General features: G+C 54.6%; 1 protein-coding gene across 2 annotated transcripts; it reads right to left on the bottom strand.

The window, feature by feature from the left end:
- Positions 1-7,105: 7,105 nt before the first annotated feature.
- Positions 7,106-16,726, bottom strand: TSPAN17 (tetraspanin 17). Of its 2 annotated transcripts, XM_042991747.1 has the most exons (9): positions 16,423-16,726; positions 12,924-12,974; positions 12,688-12,834; positions 11,423-11,593; positions 9,513-9,638; positions 8,833-8,880; positions 8,075-8,191; positions 7,933-7,994; positions 7,106-7,384 (listed from the first exon to the last, which is right to left on the bottom strand). In XM_042991747.1, exons 1-9 carry the CDS (start codon positions 16,507-16,509, stop codon positions 7,348-7,350), a joined length of 846 nt encoding a protein of 281 aa, XP_042847681.1. In that variant the 5' UTR covers positions 16,510-16,726; the 3' UTR covers positions 7,106-7,347. The 2 variants fall into 2 exon arrangements, with proteins under 2 accessions (XP_042847681.1, XP_042847684.1); XM_042991750.1 differs by lacking the exon at positions 8,075-8,191.
- Between the last annotated feature and the right edge of the window lie 1,456 nt (positions 16,727-18,182).

Genomic DNA, 18,182 nt, shown 5'->3' on the forward strand with positions numbered 1-18,182 from the left:
CAATGGAATCCTTGTTTCCAGTAGGCCCCATGGCTGCCTGGTCCTGCTTTGGAATGTCTCTCTCCCTCCCCCGGACATGACTAATTGAGGACACTGCCTACCTTACCTTAGGGCCCCAATGCCTTCCTGCGATGCCATCCCAGAACTCCAGTCCTGCCTCCTAGACTGGCCTACCCCAGCAGGCAGCTAAATTTGAGAGCCCCTCTGCCCACCTGTGAGTTCATCTTGCCCCAGTGCCTGGGTTGAAGGCCAGATGGCAGCCTTGGTGGGTGGGCAGAGACACCTGCAGATTCCCCATCTGAATCACAGGTCTGCTCCAGGCATCTCCATCTCCTGCCCACCTCTCCACCCCTTGCAGGCCTCCGGGTGAGTGTCCCTTGGCGGCACCTCCTGCCACATTCATCCCCATTAGCCGCCGTCCACACTGGGCCGGAGGGAGATCAATTACCAGTGCTGGCCACTGAACCGTGCTAATGAGGATGTACGCTCACCGGGCCGCCCGGCTGGAGGCAGAGACGGGTGGGAGGGGCAGGGGAAGCAGCCTAGGCCAGCTACCTCACTAAAGGCATGGTGGGGTGGAAAGAGAAGCTCCCTCTAGAGATCCTACAAGAAGCCCCCGGTTGGGGCAGGGACCCCAGGCACCAAGCTTTAGCTCAAGCTGTGTGAGGGAGAAGAGGAAACAGCCTGGCTGGGGATTAGGGACTCAGGAAGCAGGGTGACTCTGCTGAGAAGAGGGGCATCCTCAGACCTGGACAAATAAGACGCCCCCTGAGTCTTCGCTCAGGCCCTCCCTCTGCCAAAGGTGCCCTCCCTGTGTCTGCCCCACACCCCAAGGACCAGTTCAGAGATCTCTGTCTCCAAACTCACCCCCAACAGAAAAATCACCCCCTCTTGGCTTCCAGGCCTCTTATAGACCTTGCACTGCTCAATTCTGGCTATGCCAGATGGTGCTGTTCTGTATGAAAAGACGCTTGACCTCTTATAAGGGCAATGCAAAGGAAAACCACAAGGAGAGATCATTTCCTTCTATCAGATTGGCAAAGATAGAAAAGCTGGATAAAGGCGGCGCTGGCCCTGGCTGCTGGGAGCGGGAGGGGCAGGTGCGGCTTTATGTAAATGGGTGTGATCACTTCAGAGGGCAATTTGGCAATAGCTATTTAAATTAAAAATGCACATGCCCTTTAACCCAGGCCATTCGCTTCCAGGCACTTATCCTCTGAGATATAACTGTGCAAAGACAAAAGTACAAGAGTGTTCGCTGCCTGGAAACATCCTGCATGTCCATCAGGAGTGGCCGAGAAAGTCCATGAGGCCTCATCACACAGTGGGGCATCCCGGCCTCCTCGCCCGTGGAGTGAGATAAGCAGAGTGCCCATCTCCAGGCTGTTTGGGGAAGTAGATCAGTTAATATAAATAAAGTGCTTAGAGGAGCATCTAGCACATAATAAGTGTAAGTTCTCACCATTATTATCGGTTTGCTATTGTTGAAAAGAATTGGGTGGATCTATACATACTGATATGTAATTATCTCCCAGAAATGCTGGGCAGTGAAAAAGGCAGACAGAAGATTCTGTTAGAGGCGCCAGTCGCGCAGTATGTGGATTGGGTTTGGGCTTGCTTTGTTTCTTGAGGAGATCTGCTTTTGAATGCATAGACCATCTCTGGGAGGACTAGGCTGGCAGGGGACTAACAATAGTGGCTGCCTCCGGGGAGGAGAAGGTGACCAGGAGACAGGGGCCAGAAGGGATTTGCACATATCCTTCCATGCCATTTGCGGTTTTTAACCACATGCCTGCACCACCTATTCAAACACATAAATCACTTGTCAAGACTGGTGACTCACCTGCCTGAATCTCCCACTGGACCCTGAGCCCCCTCAGGACAGAAATAGTGTTGGAGCTGTTGCCAAATTCGGGGCACCCAGCAGCACGGCCGGGCACACACAGATACCTGCAAATGTTGGCTGGCAGGCAAACCACCACATTCCATGTGGCCCCCCTGCCCAGAACCCCCTCTCCCCAGGCATGATTCCCGGGAGACTCCCACAGTGGGAGCTGGGGGCATGCTGGAGCAGCCGGGGGACAGTTTGACCTGATCAGGAGGCAGAGCTGAGAGCTGATTTCCAGAGGATCATTCCTGGAGGCAGGACCCAGGTGTCCAGGTGTCTCCAGGCTCCCAGGCACCTAAGCCTCTGCCAGGGACTAGAGCTTTGGGCCACAGCAGAGGCCCCTCTGTATACAGGTTACTGATGTCCCCATCTGTCTGTGTAGCTGCACAGGGGACCAGGTAGGCATTACCACGGCAACACTGCCAAGGGGCTAATTGTGTCTTTCACACCTCGGATGGGCTGAGTTCCAGGCCCCCAGATGCAAAACTCCGCCCATCAGGCTAATGCCTGGGCTGAGGAGCAGAAATGAGGCCCCAGGCCCAGGAAGGGACCTGCTGGGGTCAACTCTGCCATCAGCCCTGACTTGAGGCCACCCTTCTCTGTAGCCCTGTCCTCTCGTCCAGTGAATCAGTGGCCACTCCAGCCTAAACCCCAGGAGAGAGGGCTTGGCTTCGCCTCTAACCAGAGCCCGGGAGTGGAGCCCAAGTGGAAACAGCTTGATTATCACCATCCATCAGGTGAGGGACAGGGAGGCAAAACACGGCTTGCCCCTGCAGGGAAACACCCCAGCAGTCACTCAGGGAAACACCCCTACAGTTACATGGAATGAAGCAGCTTTACACGCACAGACATGACTAAGTCTTCAAAACACATTGTGGGGGTTGGAAAAGCAAGCTGCAGCAAGACAGGGGCAGTATCCTGCCGCTTCAAACACACACACAATGATACCGAACCTTTTCCCTGTGTATGTAATATGAGTGCAAGATTTTAAAAATGTAAAAATGTCCGGAAGGATCTATAGTTCACAGCTGTGATGACAAGGGAGAAAGGCACGGGAGGGGAATGGAATGGGGCAGTAATTTAGTTTTAGTTTCATCCATTTTCTAAAGTAGATTGTGTTCCTATTTTACCTATGCTATCAAAATAATTCAAAATTAAAAGTCTTTGCTCCATCTTGCTTTTTCATAGAAAGCAAGACCACTCTCTGACCACCCCATTTAATACCAAGGCCCACCCCCAACCCCCACACCCCCAAGGCCGCCTACTCTCTCTGATATTCCCATAGCACTCACACACCTCCTCCCCTGTGAGTGCCTCATTCAACGCTCACTGTGTGGTATTTTCTTCCTTCCTAGGTGGGGTGGGCAGCTCTAGCCCAGGGAAAGAGCCCTGCCCACTGCCTGTTTTCATGTAGCTCCAGAGCTAAGAATGGTTTTATGTTTTTTAATGGTTGATTATCAAAAGAGGGATAATATTTTGTGACACATGGAAATTATATGAAATTCAAATTTCAGTGTCCAGGAAATTTTATTAGATCACTGCCATGCCCATTTGTTTGTTTTGTTAAGAGCTCCTTTCTTTAAAAAAAAAAAATTTTTTTTTAACGTTTATTCATTTTTGAGAGACAGAGACAGAGCATGAGCAGGGAAGAGGCAGAGAGAGAGGAAGACCCAGAATCCGAAGCAGGCTCCAGGATCTGAGCGGTCAGCACAGAGTCCGATGCAGGGCTCGACCTCATGAACTGCGAGATCATGACCTGAGCCAAAGTCGGACCCTCAACCGACTGAGCCACCCAGGTGCCCCAAGAGCTCCTTTCTACCATAAAGCAGAGTTGAGTGACGGTTGTATGCCCTGAAAGCTTAAAATGTTTACTATTTGGCCCTTTGTCGACAAAGACTGCCGACCCTTGGTCTGGACTGTGAGCAGCACAGGGTGGGGAGATCTTCATTTTGTTCCTTATGTATCCTTGTCCTACAGTGTCTGACATATCGATATGTAGGTGCTCAGTAAATCTGAATGAGTGAATGGAGATATATGTGTTGGAACATGTTGCCTGGACCTCCTAGAGGAAGCTACCCCCACCCCCACCCACAGCGTGCAGGGGCCTAAAGGTGGGCTCAGGCAATGTCATTGGCTCTGAGTCCTTGGAGAAGAGTCCAGACGGTGGCAATGCCTGGATTTAGCACCGACAGGGTCACCTCTAGGTCTCTGGAACCACGGAATGGACTTGCTCAGCCACAGGGGCCTCCCCTGCGATGACGCCCACACCTGCAGCCCCTCCCTGTCCCCAGCTGATTCTGCTGCACTGCATGGACTGTGCTCTGGTGCCCTCTGGTGATCACTGGGAGTGGCTCCCTCCAAGGTACGCACTACCTTGGCCTCACTGGCCATCTTCTGAAAGGAAACCCTACCCCAGCCTCCTTAGCCCACCTGACCTCCTCAACAAGAATTCACCAGTCCAGGATCTCTCTTTGCTTTCCAGTTCCCCACTCTGGAGTAGACGGATGTCACAGGATGCCCTCCCGCCAAGCTGATGCCAGAGGCTGCCAGCAGCATTCCTCCGGTTAGACAATGCAGGCCCAGGGCTATGTGAGGCTCCCAGGCTGCAAGAAGATGGCCACCTTTGTCGTCACTAACGTGCACTCCTCCCTGACAGAGGGTGGGTGACCTTGGTTCCCATGGCCTAGGGACCCACCTAGAGGGATGGGCAGGGGGTGGCCTTATAAGCTTCCTTGTGTTTTCTACACATCTGGACAGATCCCCTTCTGGGTAGGGACTCCTCAGCACAAGGAAGAGAACTGCTCCAGCTTCCACTTTGGGGACAGGAAACATGTCTCTAACCAGCATGAAGTGCTGTCACCACATACACATTATGCCACTAGCAATTGTTCCATCTGTCCCTGCCAAGAGACTGTGGGCTCCAGGACAAGGGCAAGTTTGAGCTGTCTTGCTAATCCCAGCCTCCAGCCAGGGCCTGAGTGGATGGTGGTGGGTGGGGGCAGTGGATAGATGGATGGATGGGTGGGTGGGTGGATGGATGGGTGGATGGGTGGATGGATTGGTGGGTGGGTGGGTGGGTAAGTGGGTGAATGGTGAATGGAAGATGGACAGATGGATATCATATAGCAAAACTGAGCTTTGGAGAATTCTGGGTCCCCAGCCAAAGTCACAGCCACTCCTACCAGTCATACCTATCCCATCTCATCAGTCCCATTGCCAAATATATTCTGGTTCTACCACTTCCCTCTGCCTCTCAACCACCCCCCCTCTTCAGCACCCCAGGCTCCTTCATGCCAAGCCCACCCCAGCTTCAGGACCTCTAGGGAAACTGGCACCAAAACCTAGAACACTATTCCCCTGGAGCTTCCCAGAGATGGCAGCCCCTCCCACCAGCCCATTAAGGGGTCCCTTCTCCCAGGCACCCAACTGTCACTGTCTAGCCATCCCTCTTTTCATAGCGTATACTACTAGCATAAATGTTTATGTGCCTACTTGTGTTTGTGTCTCCTGCACAAGAATGCAGCACAAGCGCCAGGACCTTGACCTTTTCTTCTCTACTTCCCCACCCCTAAGCAGATGCTCAGCTCACACTTGGGGAGTGATAGTTTACTGCCTCTCACTAGTTGGCATTTCAAGTGTGCAGGTTTCACCTAGACTCGGCAGAAGGGCAGGACTGGTGCAGTGCAAGACCAAGAGGGGTCAGACCTGGGTGCCTCTTCTCGGCTGTGTGCTCTGGGCAACTCGTTCCCCTGAGCCAGTTTCCTCATCAGGAAAGGACTCTCCACCTCACAAGGTGTTGCGAGGTTTGAGGGAAAATGAAAAGGAAAACATTTAAAATCAGAGACCACAAGACACACGCACAATATCGTGAGCTGCATTTATTGTAGCATGTATAAACCACCCGCCCGACCTGTGTCTTTCGGAGGCCTGAGGACACAGTCCAGCCTGCATCTGGGAGCCACAGTGCTGGGCACATGACCCACACCCCGCCCACCTGCAGCAGCTCCTAGAAGGCCTGAATCGCAGAGCGGCCAGAGACCCACGGGTGACTGCTCCAGAGGGATCCACAGTGGCACAGGGCCCAAAGCTGGCCCCCACACCTTTTGTTTGGCTAGCAGCGTTCAAAACGTTTTTTCATTAGTTGCCAACAACTTAAAAATTAAGATATTTCACATAAAACTCTGGCTCTTTGGCTTCTCCAGATGTCTCACATTAGACCCACATTCCCACTTTACAGTAATTAGCTACAGCTGAATGACAGCCACGAATTTCAGGTGGGAAACTGCTTTGCCACAGTCCCCACCACACCCATTGTAACTCAAAGCCAGTTGCCATTAGCGACTCAATCATGCAAATATTTCTCATTATGAAGCGGTCTCTGTGTCCCATCTCCAGTAATAGTGGGGAAAATCAAAGTTGCACTACAAAGGCCTCACAACGCAAAGGCCCACTTTATTTGTTTTTATAACCCACCTGGCCCTGAGGGCATCTAAGTTAGAGATCTATGAACTAGCCCAAACCTCTCCTTTCATCCACAAATGCAGGGGGATGGACAGTCACTCCATATACCCCCTTTGTGCAGATCTGAAAGCAGCAGCCAGACTTCCCAAATCTGAGCCATTTTAGTCCTTTAGAAGTCTATAAATTCCCTGAACCCCAAAGAGCTAGTAAGCAGGGTGGACACACCAGGCACAGGGCCGTACCTTGGATGAGGTTGCCCTAGGAAAGCTGGACGCAGGTAATGCTGTGCTGATGCGCACTCTGGTGGCCATGAAGCAGCTCTGCAGGCCACCAGGAAGATTTTTGAACTGGATTCCAAGGGAGCCTAGGAGTCAAAACCATCAATGGCCCCCAAACCTGGCTCCCCCTATCCCCATGGGTGCCAAGCTCAGGCTTCCAGCTACTCCTTCCCAAAACCTTCCCGATCTCCATCCCACCCCTCGGCCCCTCTCCTGGGCACGCTGGCACCCATCTTAGTCCCCAGGAGGACCAGACCCCTCCCAGGCTGTGGCCTCTTCGGGGCAGGCTCCAGCCTCCCCATTCTTCTCACTCCCATGCTTCAATCCGGGCTTGGCCCACAGCAGCCTCGCAGCATTTGCAGGGGAAAACCCTGCAGAGGTGGGGGAGGCCAACTCCCAGCCTACAGGGTCAGGCAGGGCACTTAGGTGAGCAGAACAGGCCAGGCAGAGAACGGGAAGCATATGTCCCAGGAGATGATGCCACTGAAGAGCCGTTGTGGCCAAATGGCCATTCTTCACAAGATGCTGGGGAGCTGGACTTTTATGTGAAATACACCAAGTTTTAAAGGTTGGCTCAATTGTATACACTGCCTAGGCCAAGAAAACACGCTGGCAGGGTGCATCCGGGCCGGGGCCCCAGGTGGAGAGTACTGCTGAGGCCCTGCCGCTGACAGAACCTCCGAGATGGTGGGCGTAAGCCAGTGGTTTTCAAGGTTTTGTTTATTTGAGTAGTTTGTAGCCATCATCATGTTTGATCCTGAGAGGCAAGCGAGGGAGAAAAAATTCTTGGACCCATTTTAAAGTCTGAGACATTGAGGCCAAAGGGGGCTTCTGGCAGGGTCAAGGTCACAGCTAGTAGAGAAGACAGCTCTGAGGCTGCATGAGGCTGTGTCCCCAGCAACAGCAGGCCCCAAGCCTGCCCTAGTAGCCACGCACACAGACGTGTGTCTCAGCCTGGGCGGGGGGCCCCTCCCACCCCACCTCACCCCACCAGGCCTGGACCCTCTTAGCTGGGCCATTCCTAGTCCCCTGGAGAGCCCACCACCCAACAACAGCCGCAATGGTGGCTCCCTGTGCACACTCACACACACACACCTGCCCTCCATGCACACAGCTCCAGGACAGGCAGCCCGGGCAGAGGCACACAGCTTTCTCTACAGGTGCACAGCGCACACACACTCAAGCTCCCTATGGAGCGGAAATACCATAGCCTTGCCCATCATGGGTATAGTGGCAGGGGAAGGGGTGGGGGGCGGGTCCCTGGGTAGGCCAGGCAGGTGGCCATGGCCAGTGTGGCAGCCTCACCAGTTGGCCTTCACTGCCTTGATGTCACTCACAAGGTTCTGGGCCAGGCAGATACCAAAGATCTGTAGGACAAAGAGGCAAGTGAGGGAAAGTCTGCCGGCAGGGCAAGGGTGTGGGGGGGCATGCTGTGCTGAGTCAGTACCTGGAGGAGGGCGATGCCCACAAAGACCCCAGCCACAACGATCAGGTTGTCCTGCAGCCACTTCTCAAACTGGCCCACACAGCCTTTGGTGTGGATGGAGCCCTGCTGCTCCAGCTCCTGGGGACACACAGGCAAGGGGCTTGGCCCACCCACCCCCATAGGCCTCCTCTCAGCCTAGACTGCCAAGCTTGTCTCCACCCCAGGGTCTTACACCTTTGCACCTGCTGCCTGGATGGAGCTCTACCACAGGGCCTTTGCATGACAGATTCCTTCTGGTCATCAGAATCTCGGAACAGATGCCCCCTCCTTCAGGAGGTCTTCCCTGACCACCCGGCCCCAATCCTATCAACCTCCCTTACTTTATTTGCATTCAAGCTCTTGGTTGAAATTGTCACATTACTGTTCACATGTATTTATCCATTAGCTTTCTTTCTTTCTCCCTCTACTAGTGTGGGAGCTCCTTGAGAACAGGGGCTCTGTCTACCTAGCTCATGACCATGAATCCCTAGCATCTAGGGCACTGCCAGGTGTGAGCACCAATGGGTGCTCGACAAAGAGCTGCAACAAGCAAACACACTTGTGTCTGTGCTCATGGGTCCACTGCCCCCATGTTTGGAAGTACCAAGCTCTAGATGCCTGGATGGTTCCTAGGACTCAGTACCCCCTCCCCCACAGAATTCCTGAGACCTCACAGAGGAGCTTATGGGAGGCTGCCCTTTCCATCCCAATGCCCCCAACTCTGTCCCCACCCCTCTCACCAGCTTGAGCCGGACATCGTAGCCACACTGGGTGTTGAGGACATCTTCCTGAGGAGAAATAGGCCAATAAGCGAGTTGGTGAGGGGATATCCCACGGGGGCCCATGACACCCAGCACTGGAGTGGTTCTTGCTTCTCAGGGGAAGCAGATGGAACCATGGACTCCGCCATGCCCACCACTCCTAGACAAGGCTCACAGAGGCCCACACACCTCTTTCCTTGGTGCCAGGACACATGGCTACAAACGCCAGCCTGAGCTGCCTCCTGTTTAGGAATCCTGCCTGCTCGTGTTTTCTAAGAATGGGAAGAATCCTGGCCCTCAGTGTCCCAGGTGAACTGTGCTGGGAGAGAAGTCACCAGGAGAAGTTTCTGCTCTGAAGAAAGCCATACAAGGGGTCAGAAGCCCCACGCCCGACCACACCAGCATGGCGGCCCAGCGGTGTGGCAGCTGCCTCACTACAATCATAGAGACAGGTTTTGCTGAAGGGGCGCAGGCCCCACTGCTGCCCACGGACACAAACTCCTCAGTGTAGGAGGGGTGCTCCCATGTAAAATGACCCCCACCCCGGCACCCAAGGCCCCCAGAGCAGGGCTGAGCCCAGCAAGCCCTGTGGTGGATTTTTTCCATACTTGGTCTGCGCACAGCAATGCCCCTGCCCCTCCTCACCACATCCCACTCACCGCAGGGTCCCGGATGCAGCAGGAGAAGGGCACCCCGCAGCGCTCCCGGCTTGGGTTCAAGTCAGTGCAGTTGAAATAGATATTGAGGTTCCAATCATTAGGCCCTCGGGCTCCGCAGCAAGACCACTAAGGGGCGAGAGGAGAGCCCTAGGTGAGCCAGGCCCACCCCAGGAGCCCCATCCAGTTTGGAGACAGGCCCAGGCTACAGGGAGACAGGGCAGGGCTGTGCTACGAGGGGGTCTAGGGGCAGCTGGGCAGGTGGGCCCCTCCTCACCCTCCCAACTGAAAGGCCAGACCTAAGCCCAGACCATCAGAGCATCACTATGCTCCTGCCCAGGTTGGTGGGGGCAGGGGGGTACTGGGAAGGGGTGCCCTGAGAAGTGGGTATCAGGCCAAGCCCTGTGGGGGAAGGTACCACTGAACCCCATGTCTGTACTGGGTCTCCCCACACTTGCCCCAGAGATTTTGCGAAGACTTTCTCTCTTCCTCTCTGCAGGGACAAGAGGGTAACCCTGTCACCGTCATACACCCTTACACTTCATAAATGCCACGGCAGCACCTATATCCCCAACACCTCTACCCAGAATATCGTGCACTGCCTCCCTAGGCGTGGCAATAGTGAGTGTGAGGCCGCACTGAAACTAGCTCGTGAGTCAGGGGAGGCAGGAGCACATGCCTTAGACCACCCAACACAGAAACCAGCCCTCAAGGGACCAGCTTAATGCAGACAGAGATAGGCCCCTATGGGCAGAGCAGGGAGAGTGAGGCCTGGCCAGCGGCTCTGTGTGCACAGGTCCCAGCAAACAGCCTGGCCTCTGCCTGCCTCTTCTCGCTCTGCTCAGCACTGATGTTCCTGTTGGGGAACATCTGCCCCTCTTTCCACAACCCTGCTTCTTCTCCAAGGCCTTCCTCTTCTCCACCCTTCCTCATTTCAGCTCTTACCACTATTCACAATTTTGTATACACACGTGCGCACGCACACGTACATTTGTCTGTTTTGCTTATCATCTGTCTCTTGCCCCAGACTGCCATCCCCATGAGGACAAGTCCCAGCTTTTTTCACCACTGAATTCCCAGCAACCTTCCCAGGGTCTGGCACACAATAAACCTGTACCAATTCTGTGTTGAATGAACAAATAAATCATATCCTAACTGCCTCACTATATGTCTGCTCTGTCCTGAGTTGAAAAGTCCTCCAAGAGGTACCGGCTCTGGTTCATCTCTGGATCCCGGAACAGTCTCTTGGGTTGACGGCCCTGAAGGCATGTAACTGTGGAAGTGGATGTGACTGGGTGAGACTATGTGTAAGTGGGTGTGAGTGGATGAGGAGGTGCAGGCAGGAGGTGTCTAGGATCTCGTGAACTGTTCACTGACTGCTTCTTCACATTGGTTAGGTATAGAGTTTAAGAGCAGAGCTTTGGTTGAGGGGGAAAGTCTCAAACTCTAACATGTCCAGAGGCCAAACAAACAATAAAAATGAGAGAAGAGGGCCAACAGGTATAATAAAATAAAGAGTGGCAGACAATGGCAAACAGAGAGCTCCTATACCAGCAAAGGGGATAGCAGCAATGTAACCGCAGCCAAGACTATGGGTCCAGAGTTTATTAGAAGGGGAAATTTATATTTTTATATCAAATTTTCTCCTTTAAGTGTATTGTAAACCTTGGCCTACGACCTGCCAGTTTGGAGTCTCTGGCCTCTGTTCCCCAACACTGGGTCCTTGCAGAACTAGGCATAATGGGGACCTACAGGGATCACGTAAACTAGCTTCCCCTCAGACAGGGGCCTCCTGGCTCTTTTCCCCGGGGCATGGGTGGAGGAATGGTCCCAGCACACACGGGGACTTATTCTTTCACACATCTGCCCAGCAGGAGCCTCATGCAGGTAGCCCAGGCTGGTGCTGGACTCACATATTCCTGAGCAAAGTCAATGAGGTTCTGGAGGTCAATGTCGTCCCGATAGGCCTTAACATTGTTGTTGATGAAGAAATTGAGCTGGTCTCGAATCCAGTCCTTGAATACGAAGGCCAGAATCCCTGTTGCCAGTTCCAGGAAGAAGATGAGGCCGAGGAACACGGAGAACTGGGGTGGGGGACATACAGATTGTAGGGATCAGAGGTGCAGGGCCTGCGGGTGCCACGGGGCAGAGCTCCACCCCCACCCCAACCCAAGAAAGTGTAGAGTCCCCACCTTTTCTCCCATTAACATTGTTTTGTGATGGTGAAGGACAGCACTGCTCTTATAACCCACTTATTCTGCTTCCTCTGGTAATCATCCTGTTTTCGTTGAAAAACCACCCTCCACATAGCCTTTAATTTAGTTCCTGTGGCTCAGGCAGAGCCATCTCCACCTCCTTCCCCATTCCCAGATAGAGGACATAGCCTGTTAGAGGAGCCCACCAATCAGAGCGCTACCTCTCCCAGGGCCACAGGGATTGGTCCAAAGACAGCCAATCTGGACCAAAGAGATGCAAAGAAGGGACTGCTTCCGATTCTTGATTTCTACTCAGGTCCTGCTCTCAGTCAGATGAAACCCATCTCAGGCTCCTCAGGCTCCGCGCTGACAGCAAGGAGCCTGCTTGGGATTCTTTCCTTCCTTCCATCTCTCCCTTTCTCCCTCTTTCTCTCTCTCTTCTTTCTCTTTCTTTCTCTCTCTCTCCCTCCCCCCCTCCTCCCCACCTCCACTCACACATGCGCACATGCCTGCACTCACTCTCTCAAAATAAACTTAAAAAATTAAAAAAAAAAAAAAAAAGACTGGATGACTGGTTAGGAAGAGAGAGGTTCAGCCTCTAGTAGGGGTTCCCGGAGGGGCAGTATGAAGCTAGCCCCCACCCATTCATGGGCATCCTTCCACCCCTTGGGGAATGGAGCCAACTGGAGGGACAGAGAAGAGAAACAGAGAGACCAGGCCAAGTGACATTGCGGTGGCCCCTAGATCCAAATGTGCTGACACCCAGCACACCCCTGGGCTTCCCATAGTGAGCCCATAAATACCCTTTCATGCTTAGGCCCCTGGGTTTCAGTCATAGCAGAAAGAATCCTATATAGGTAATACAATTCTGACGATTACTGTTATAATAACGTAATAATAGAACTACCCATTATTAAGTACTAACTATATAGATGTGGGAGGAGGTTGGGGTCCCCAGTGGGCCTAGGTGAGGGTGTACTCACAAACTTGAGCAGGAAGGTGTTCTCCCGGAGGGCCCCGATGCAGCCAGCAAAGCCCAGTACTGACATGACACCTCCAACCACTACGAACAGCCATACGGGGTCGAGGCCTCCCAGATCTGTCAGCGCTGAGATGTTAGAGAGAACGCCCTGTGCCAGGGGAGCAAAGGCAAGTGGTCGGCCCGATCCTCCCACCACCTCAACCCATGGCAGCCCCACGCCCTACTGCACCACCTTACCTTCTCACCCCAGGCCCAGAGGCCAATGGCCAGGAACAGGGCTCCCAGCACCTGCAGAAGCAGCATCAAAGAGCTGAGGGTTGGAGCAGCATCCTTCCCCACCCGGACAGAGCCCCCTCCCCCCTAGTACTCAGGGTCTTCAGGAAGCCAGGAGGAGAGAGAGGAGGAGGGGTGGGTCCAGGGTCCTTTCTACCTTTCCAAGAATACATTCCAGTGTTTCTCCCCCACAAAACACAGCCTGGAGGATGGAACCCACCTTAGCCCTTCCCAGAACTCAGAACTGGAGCAGAGGATGGCCAGGATACTCCTGCCAAGCAGCAGCAGCAGCAGCAGCAGCAGCTATGTCCTGAGCCTCTCCTCCCACCAGACCTGTCTGAGTTCTGGGCTCCTAGCCTCCTTTCTGCTCCTTCCCAATCTGGCCATTCCACTGCCCTCCAACTCTGTGATGGTTGCCCTACTCCATTTTCTGTTTTCATAGCTCATAAGCAAAGACCCCTGAATGACAAGGAATCCCAATGTGAGCAGGATCCAGCTGAGGGACTCTAGTCTGGGCGGGTGGCTGTGCCCTTGAAAACTTCTGGCCACAGTTCTGCCTGGGCCTTCTAAGCACAACCCACCATCCGGCCTCAGTTCCTTACTGGGAAGAGCCCTGGATGTCAAGGCTATCAACCTGAGACTGGGCAGCTTCCCGGATGTTCAATCCCACAGGAAGAGTGTCCCTCCTGCCCCAGCCAGCACAAGGCCGTGACCCCACCTCTTCAGACCTTCCCCACCCACCTGCTTTCATAGGCTCCTCCCCTTCCCCCCACGAATTCCAGTCAATTCCACCATGATCACCCACTTTAACGCCTTCCTCTCTCTGACCCCAGACTCCTCCCACTGCTGTATTCTTCTCTGGAAATAGCTTTCCTTCCCCTCACCTCTATACTAGATCTGGAATGTGAAACGAAACATCACTTCTCCTGCCTCATCCCATTTGACCCACCCATGGCCTTTAGACAGGTGACTGACTACTACTTTCTCCTTTCTGAACCCCTCCTTGGTTACCCAACACCAATCCTCTCTCTGCTCCTTCTCAGCCTCCCTCCCAGGATTCACTGCTTCACCTGCCCTATGCACATGGCCACCCACCCACCCCCACCCCCAACCAGGTTTAACCTTCAGCCTTCTGCTTTCTTCCTCCTCCACACTTATTATCCACACCATCAGATGCCGACATCTCCCAGATCTCCACCCAAACCTCTCCCTGGCTCCAGACTCCTATGTCCAACTGCCTGCTGCAAACACCTCCAAGTCCCAGGCCCTGTTCCGTGTGCCGGGAATACATCAGAAAATAGAACAAATGAGCTCTCTGCCCTCATGGAGTTTACACTCCAGTGGGAGAAATCCACAGTGAGCAAACAAGGTAATTTCAGATACCAACAGATCCTTTAAAGAAAACCAAACAGTGATGCAGTGGGGAGTGACTGCGGGTTGTGGAGGCATGCTTCAGTTAGGGAAAATGGGGATATTTTAGCTGAGGTCTAAATAGCGAAAAAGTGTAGTGAGAAGGAAATTCCAGGTGGAGGGACTGGCAGAGGCCCAGAGGTAAGATCATGTTTGGTGGTGCGAGGGATAAACTGAAGGGCAGCAGGGCCAGACTCCAGAGGGTGCTGGAGGCCATAGGAGGAGTCTGGACTGTATTAATTGTGGGAAGGTTCTCAGCAGGGTAACAACCAGGGTCTGCTTTCCTTTAAAACAAACAAAAATCTTGGAGCCTATATGAAAGGCACCTCCCTCCAGCCACCTTGACCCAAACCTGAAACCCTCTTGGCCCTCCAAGCGTCCCAGTCCTGTCAATTCAGCCTCCTAACTTCCCCTGGAGCCTTCCTCACTTCCCACTCCCCAGCTCCTAGCTGTGCCCCAGCCCTCCTCCTAGATCTCCCACTTCCAAGCCCCATGCCTCTCACCCACTCTCCCCATGCAGCCAGACAGATCTGCCTCTAGTACAAAAGCCAAAGCAGACCCATTATCCAGCGCTGAAGCCCTCACTGCTCTACATTGCCCTCAACATAAAATTCAAGCACCAGGCCAGCCTTTCCTGCTCTGGCTCCCCACCCCCACTCCCCTGCAAAAGTTGGTGTGCCTGCAAAGAGCCTGAGTTTCTCTTGCCTGTCCCCCTTGACATGGGGGGTTGGGGGGAGGGGGGTGGGACTCACTATGCTCAATGCTCTGCCTCACCTTTACCCACTGCCCTCTTGGCTCTGTGCTTACTGGCCCTGTCGTTCTAGGTTAAATGACTTAACATCTCTGTGCCTGTTCCCTCATCTATAAAATATAGATAATAAATAAAATAGCTGTGTGAATACAAGTTAGAATTCATTTAATCGGCCTAACAACCCTGAGGGGCAGGCTTCATTACCCCCACTCCCAGGAAGGGAAGCTGAGGCCCAGAAAGAAGTGACTTGCCCAGTCTCAGAGCTCTGCTTGCTACACCCAGGCCTCCAGACTTCCCCACCAGTACTCTCTGCACATTGCCCACACCCTGGAGAGCTGAGCATTGCTGGAACCAGAAGGCCCATCACACAGGGGCGACTGCATGGGCAGCACGTGGGTGGAGGGCGGTGCCAAAGTCTTGCTGAAAGAAACAGAATGGGCCCGGCATTTTGACACAAGGCAGCAGGAGCAGACTGCAGAGGCAGCAAGCAGCCTTGGAGATGGGATGGGGGAGGGAGAAGGGAAGATGACTGGGGAGGGAGAAGGGAAGATGACTTGGCAGGGCCCTGGGGGCACAGATGCCACCCGGGGAGGGGCATTTGAAGCTCCCTTCTCTGGCAGGGGCAGCAACTGCCCGCGAAACCTCGGTTTTGTCAGCTGTAGAATGTTGAATTCTGTTCCCCAGGGCCACCTCAGGACGTCTCAGCAGGGGAGATCTCCTGCCCCCAGCAGAGGACTAGAGCTGTTGGCCCTCCCCCAGCCTGCAAGCCTCCTCACTGAGGAGCAAGACCCACACACCACCCCTTCCCCGCTCCCCCCCCCCCCCCAAAGGAGCTTAAGGCTGGGTGAGGGAATCCGGCCCTTCCCTTCGCGGAGACACTTCCCTCGGTGGGCTAAACAAGGGTGGAGTTCAGCGAACACCCCACACCCCAGAGTAGCAATGAGGCTGGATGGGAGAATGGGCGACGGGGCACCAAGAGCATCCCTGGGACCCTTCCCCTTTCTCCACCTGGACTCTGGAAGATACCAGGAGACTCCACCCCCACATCCTACCCCGGCGGCGCCTGGGACCCGCCTCCAGCAATCCGGGACTCTCCGTAGTTCCCCGGAGTGGTCCTGGGAGTGGGCGTGGAGTGGGAAAAAGAGATGGGGGCTGGGGGGAGATGGGGGGGAAAGACCGCTCTCTGCCTTCAGGATTTGGGACCGTCCCCCTCCCTCCCCCCCAGCCCCTGCAGTAGGGGGCTGAACCTCCTTCTCCCGCCACCTGAATTCAGCACGGGGCCCAAACCCACCCCGCTCTCACCCAGAAGACAATGTTGAAGCCAAACAGGAAGTATTTCCCGCAGCAGCCGACCTCGGGTTCCTGGAAGTGCTGGTGCTTGCCCGGCATGGTGAGCAGTCGCCCGCCGGCCTGGGACCGGAGCTGGGGCTGGCCCGGCCCTCCACGGGCCGCCCTGGGCTATAGCCGCCCGGGGCCTAGCCCGGCGGCTGCGGCTTCATGGCCGCGGCCACACAGAGAGCCGGTCGGGTCCCGCCCGCCCCGCAGGGACCGCCCCCGGCGCCCCGACCGCCCAGCTCCCAGCCCTCTCAGTCCCCTCAAAGCCCCGCCGCCTCTAGGCCTGACTCCGCCTCCGTCCTACTCTGTGCCCTCGGAGCCCCGCCTCTAGGCCTGAGTCTGTGACCTCCGGGCTCCGCCCCAGGCAGGTTCCGCCCCAGGCAGGCCCCGCCCCTCTGCCCGACTCGGAACCCCGCCTCTAGGTCTGACTCCGCCCTGAGCGCCGGCAGCGTTCTCTTTCCCCCCCGACAGCGTCCTAAGGACCTGAGAAGCTTGACGATGGCACCGCAAGTCGCAGGTACGGAACACCCTCAGTTACTCCTACCCCACCAGGCACAGTACCAGCGCCACTTCAGTCCCCAGCCTTGCTGTTGGAACTCAGTCCTGGAGAAGAGTAACTGATGCTCTAATGAGCAGATGGGGATGGCGATATGGATCGTGTTTTTAAAACACAGGACATTTTATTACAGTGTAATCGAAGCAGACGCACTTTTCACTCAACGGAAATTAACTCTACCTACACTGGCTCAAACTCAGGCCTGATGACATCTAGGTCTTGTGAGGGCCGCGGCCTCTGCTCCCCGACACTTCAGTTTTGCCAGGGGCATATACTCGACCCCCTGGCTCAATGACCCTCTGACATTGAAACCTCGCCGACTCTTCCCATCTTACCCCTCTCCCCATACTAGATGGATCCCTGATTGGGCCCTGGGGGGGGGGGGTGTCTCACGCGAGCCCCTCAAGGCAGGACAGGAGATTAAGGTTTTGGGGGGCCCAAATCTTACTCAATTTTAGAACCCTCAAAAATAATTCTAATAATTCAGAAGTGAGTGTTTATTTGGAGCAGGAACAGAAAGGGGCTTAAACTTCTTCACCTTCCAGTTAATCCATCTCAAACCTAACCACCACTGTCCTGTCTCATCTATCTACCCGCCTCCATTCAGCCTGACTCTGAGGCAGGCAAGGCCCAGACAGCCCTGGCCACAGCTGAGGAAAGGGCAAGTAGACACACAGGACTCTCTCAGTCCTTAGCTCACCACATGTCTGTGAGATAGTGGGGTTCTGCCTGTAAGCCTCCAACCCTTTTGATCTACAACCCCACTTCCGAGGCCCCACCCACGGCTGCTTGAGGGAAGGTACAGGATACTGGGGAGGCTCCAAGGCTATAAATCTGATGAAAGGCAATTCATAAAGGTTTAAAGTAGAGTGATTACAAAGAGGAAAGCCCATCCCCCTCCTGTCCTTGAGCTCCTGCTCTCAGAGTGTCAGTGGTCTTGGGCCTGCTCCCCCAAATCAGAAGAGTCTGGCCCTCAGGTCACCCAGCCTCTTTCTCAGGGGTGCAGAGAGAGTAAGTGCTGGATTGTAGGGTTCTCTTGCCATCTTTCCACCTTCATCTGAGCTCTCCTTTCCCCAGTGACTCACCCCCAGCCCACCCCCCAGGTGAAACAAGGAAACTCAAGGCTTTCCTCCACCTGTTCTGCATCCTCAGGATGGCTCCCTGACCACAG

The sequence above is a fragment of the Panthera tigris genome, chromosome A1, assembly GCF_018350195.1.
Source record: "Panthera tigris isolate Pti1 chromosome A1, P.tigris_Pti1_mat1.1, whole genome shotgun sequence".
Classification (NCBI taxonomy): domain Eukaryota; kingdom Metazoa; phylum Chordata; class Mammalia; order Carnivora; family Felidae; genus Panthera; species Panthera tigris.

What these genes read in the sequence shown, in the direction of transcription:
- TSPAN17 (XM_042991747.1), bottom strand. Translation starts at nt 16,509, where the DNA reads ATGCCGGGCAAGCACCAGCACTTCCAGGAACCCGAGGTCGGCTGCTGC. An exon ending in GCTTCAACATTGTCTTCTGG is followed by an intron (nt 12,975 to 16,422) that starts GTGAGAGCGGGG and finishes CTGCTTCTGCAG; the next exon opens with GTGCTGGGAGCCCTGTTCCT. An exon ending in TTGACTTTGCTCAGGAATAT is followed by an intron (nt 9,639 to 11,422) that starts GTGAGTCCAGCA and finishes CTCGCCCCTTAG; the next exon opens with TGGTCTTGCTGCGGAGCCCG.